At 39.8% G+C, this 5,000-nt stretch overlaps 1 protein-coding gene across 4 annotated transcripts in view; it reads left to right on the top strand.

The window, feature by feature from the left end:
- Positions 1-3,894, top strand: part of LOC144981071 (uncharacterized) — a 466,989-nt gene extending 463,095 nt beyond the window's left edge. For all 4 annotated transcript variants that reach the window (XM_078929181.1, XM_078929183.1, XM_078929180.1 and 1 more), the window contains one exon: positions 1,627-3,894. In XM_078929181.1, the coding sequence (XP_078785307.1) occupies positions 1,627-3,470 (1,844 nt within the window). In that variant the 3' untranslated portion in view covers positions 3,471-3,894. The remainder of the gene's footprint in view (positions 1-1,626) is intronic.
- Positions 3,895-5,000: the final 1,106 nt, after the last annotated feature.

The raw sequence follows: 5,000 nt of genomic DNA, 5'->3' as shown, positions 1-5,000 counted from the left end.
AGTAGTAGTAGTAGTAGTAGTAGTAGTAGTAGTAGTAGTAGTAGTAGTAGTAGTAGTAGTAGTACTAATAGTAGTAGTCGTAGTAGTAGAAGTAGTCGTAGTAGTAGTAATAGTAGTAGTAGTAGTAGTAGTAGTAGTAGTAGTAGTAGTAGTAGTAGTAGTAGTAGTAGTAGTAGTAGTAGTAGTAGTAGTAGTAGTAGTAGTAGTAGTAGTAGTAGTAGTAGTAGTAGTAGTAGTAGTAGTAGTAGTAGTAGTAGTAGTAGTAGTAGATATAAAGTGAGTAGGAAAATGCCAGAAGACAATATAGAATAAAAATTTTGCGGCGGCGATGGCTGGGGGCTCGAACCCGCGACCTTACTGGTACGACAACTCCGCCTGGCTGGGGAGAGCGTGACTCTACCGTATAAGCTATCCACGATCCCTAAAAAGATCGCTTTTAGCCCTAGTCTTTTTATTAGTCTTCTCTCTAAGAATAGGGATAAAAGATTCTACTGGCGATAGCAGCAGCACAGCTATTGTCTTACAGGAGATAAAAAAATAAAGTGAGTAGATGTGACTCATATATAAGGGAACAACACAAAACAAACAACTTTTCGGCCCTTGGCCTTCGTCAGCAGACAGTAAACAAAAACACAAACAAATATGCACAACGATTTCGGCCCTTGGCCTTCGTCAGGAGACAGTAGACAAAAACACAAACAAATATGTACATATTTGTTTGTGTTTTTGTGTACTGTCTCCTGACGAAGGCCAAGGGCCGAAACGTTGTTTGTTTTGTGTTGTTCCCTTATATATGAGTCACATCTACTCACTTTATTTTTTTATCTCCATTTTATTGGCTCATTTAGGCACCTCTAGCTTATTGTCTTACAGGATGAGAAATGGGGTTTCCACAGACGCCACCAATATCATCATCATTGTTGCGTTTTGCTCTATATCTCTATCTACCCCTGGTCCCTACTTTCATTCCCATCCATCAAGCTCCTTTACCCTTCACTGCAAACAGACGGATTGCCCTCCAAGATTTCAAAAGTTAAACGGACCATCATAAAATAGCCATTTATCACGCCGTCCGTACCCCCCCCCCCTACCTTCCCCCATTACCCGTGTTATGTAGCTTTTTTTTTCATCCCGTATTATACAAGAATTGGGTTTTTTTTTAAAGTAAGCAATCGTAACTCTCAATGTTGGAAACCTTTCCTCCCAACCCCGCCCCACTTTCTCTCTCAAATTTTTCAACCTCTCTATCTATAATATATATATATATATATAATATATATATATATATATATATATATATATATATATATATATATATATTATATATATATATATCAACCTCTATCCCTCTTTCTAACTCTCTCTCTCTCTCTCTCTCTCTCTCTCTCTCTCTCTCTCTCTCTCTCTCTAGGATGAGATCTAATGCCATTCATAAAGCAAGTGCTCAAAGATAACCCAGGCGTGTGTGTGTGTATATATATATATATATATATATATATATATATATATATATATATATATATATATATATATGTGTGTGTGTGTGTGTGTATGCTGATTTGTAAATATGTGCCTAATCCCTGGAATCGGAAAAACAACTAATCCATTTTTTTATCTCTTCCTCAGGACGTTGGCTGTTCGGACTACTTCTCTGCGATTTCTTCGTGACATCAGACGTGTTGATGTGCACTTCGAGCATCTTTCATCTGTGCTTCATCTCGGCGGAGCGATACATCGGCATACGATACCCGTTGTGGTCCAAAAACAAGTCCAAACGAGTCGTCCTCCTCAAAATAGTTCTAGTCTGGACCCTCGCCTTCGCGGTGACTAGCCCCATCTCAATTCTGGGCGTCATCGAAGCAGACAATATTCTGGTGGATGGTCATTGTGTTCTGAGCAACAAGCATTTTATAATATATGGGTCGATCTTCGCATTTTTTATACCTTTAAGTATAATGGTGATTATGTATATTTTGACGGTGCGGATGTTGAGTAAACAGGCAAAGCTTTGTCACAAGAGGCGAGGGGAAGATGGGGAGGTGGAACCGATGATTAGACGCTCAACGAGTAGTAAAAGGTGGCAGGGAAGGAATAAGTTCTATAGCGGTGGAGGTGGTGTTGGCGGTGGTGGTGGTGAGTTCCAGACTTCTTTTAGGAATCATGACTTAAAAGAGCATATTCTAGACACTTCTGGAACGTACCATCTTCATCAAAATTCATACGATTTTGGAGGAGGCGGAGGGAGAAGCCATTTAAGTAACACGTTGCCTCATTATAAATCATCAACTTCGCCGAATAACTCTGCATTGAGACGAGGCGTTTCTAGCCTCCGTCGCCACCACGATTGTGGCAATGGTGGCGGTGGCGGTGGTGGTGGTGGTGGCAGTGGGAGTGGTTTTGGTGTCGGTAGCTGTGGTGGTCGGGGTAATTCCGTTCTATTGTCTACGAATGATGGGAATAATTCTATTGTTAGAATCAACACAGTTAATGGGATTTCCCCGATGAATAATAATAGAACTGTTTCATCTCAGCAAGACACCGTCTTGTTTGCCAAAAACTCTAAAAACGGGAAAAGGAATCGCTCGAAATCTACGCCGATGACCCGGCGATCTAAAAGTGGCGGGTTTTTCAGTGACGTTCTCAGCAAAAGGAGTGAAGAAGACGGCAAAAGCAACAAGCGCGCCAAAAACAATTCGGCGTCGGAGTATCAGTTTTGCAACGGTCACCGTTCAGATTCTTCAGGAGACGATAACTCCAAAGATGACGTCAGTGGTAACAGGTCCTCGTCCCCTAGCGACAACAACAACAAACGTCTGAAAGATTTAGTGAAGAAGCATCACGTGGCGCTCAAAGCCGCTAATATTTTATTGATGAGACGCGTGGATAACTCACAGGGTCAACAAGGTCACAATTTGCATCACATGACGTCTTCAACAATGTCAAGGACGTCCGCAACCACGCCCCCTTCGAGCACGAAAGTCAGCATAAGGAGAGACAACTCCGTCAAAACGGAACAAAAGGCGTCTAAAGTTCTCGGGGTGGTGTTTATCATTTTTGTTATCTGTTGGGCGCCGTTCTTCACTGCCAATATTCTCCAAGTTCTTTGTTCCACTTGTAACCTTAGTTCGACTCTTTTCACGTCCTTTGTGTGGCTCGGCTACGTGTCGTCGACGCTAAATCCAATAATCTACACCATCTTCAATAATATATTCCGAAACACATTCATTAAACTTCTGTGCTGCAGATACCGCCTACTTCATCGGGCCAGGAGAAACAGCAATCTTATAAGAAAGGAAAACGGAATGCTGGCCTCGTCTACGTGTTCTGCTACATACAACACAGCAAGTACCATACTCACTTCCACCGGCACCAACTGCAGCCTCCTCACAAACAACAGCAACACTTGTAACATTTCCTTCCGCAATAAGGCGTCTACCTCTATTAACATTATGGACGAGTCGAAATGCTAACGAGTCATTTATTATTAATATTTGAGTGTCTATTCGAGTACATGGACAAATATGAAATACATTACTATTCGTTCTTTTTTTTTTTTTTTTTTTTGGTATCATCATATTAGTAACGTTGTATTGTTGCCATATAAATTTTCATTGTTGAATGTTATATTCATTATGATGTCCAAAGTAAAATAATTTAATTGAATTAAGGAACATGGTATATATAAAATTTAAGACCTTATCCATAATAACAACCTTCACTTATTGTCAGCTGCAATCGCCTTCATTTCAATTACTGACAAGACAAGACTGACAAAAATACTTTCCTTTTACAATAAACGCCCTACATTGTATCCCATATAGTTATTATCTTGAACTGTTTAAAAGAGTTTCTTGTGTTGTATAAACAAAATAAAGCACCATTTTGCGAACATGGCACATTATATTCTCCCTGTTCTATACTATCCAAAATAACTAATTACTTGATATTTATTTATACGATATACATACGGCGTTTATTGCAAAAGCCATTTATAATATTTTAGGGTAGTTGTTATGTTATTGCCGTAAAGTCAAAATCGACAAAATGTCGTAAAGATAATTACACATATATATAGGGAGCAGCATGACTCAGCGGTGCGGTCTTTGCTTCGTACCCGAAAGTTACAGACTTTGATCACCCGCCGCTACGCTGTGTGGCCTTGAGCAAGTCACCTAGCCCTAGCTCAATTTGCGGCGCTGCACTGCGGGGCTGACGCATGGGTTATTCTGGTCTTCCCTTGGAATAGACCCCAGTGACACATTTTTTCCCTATGGGATGAATAAAGGGAATGTTATTTATTTTATTTATTTTAGATAAATACGCACGCGGTAATTCCAAAGACTTATCATCATATGTTTTAAATAAACTATTGAATGCATCACTAGAACTAAGTAGATAAAGTGATGAAATATATTTATTGTTTCATCCATTAAATAAATTAATGGAAAAGATAAATAAATAATTTATAGATAACATAATGGTTAAATTTACTTTCACCCCCAGGGCTCTAATACAGTATTTATGTGTACTCCTGTACTTTCACATCAAAAGTATATTATTATAACTTTGTAGTACGTCTTCAAATGCAAAGGGTAAAGTCTTATATTATGTTCTTATTTCTTACCAGTTTCTTGCACGGATGTAGCAAGTTAACGATGACGTTCCTAACCTACAACGATCGACGAACGACGAACGACGAGGGTAAAAATCGAATATCTGCCCTAATAAGACTCTGAGGACAGATCGTCATTCTCTTCCTCGTCGTTCGTCGGTCGATCGTTTTAGGTTGGGAACGACATCGTTAACTTGCTATTGGCCGCTCTCTTGACGGTATACGTAGACGTAGAGACAACTTGGTTGGGGGCGATGGTACGATGGGTCACATTTCACCCCCCCCCCCCCCCCCCGATCCAATCTGGAATAAACACGTATTTAAAAGTTTAGTCAGATGTAGAAAACTCGTTTTTCAAATATCGATCGATTAAAACGGCCCTCATTTG

This window comes from Berghia stephanieae, chromosome 10, assembly GCF_034508935.2.
Source record: "Berghia stephanieae isolate SIO BIC M18660-M18661 chromosome 10, UCSD_Bste_1.3, whole genome shotgun sequence".
In the NCBI taxonomy this organism is placed as follows: Eukaryota; Metazoa; Mollusca; class Gastropoda; order Nudibranchia; family Aeolidiidae; genus Berghia; species Berghia stephanieae.
Note: the sequence above shows the minus strand (reverse complement) of the source record. Positions and strands in the feature narration are given on the sequence as shown.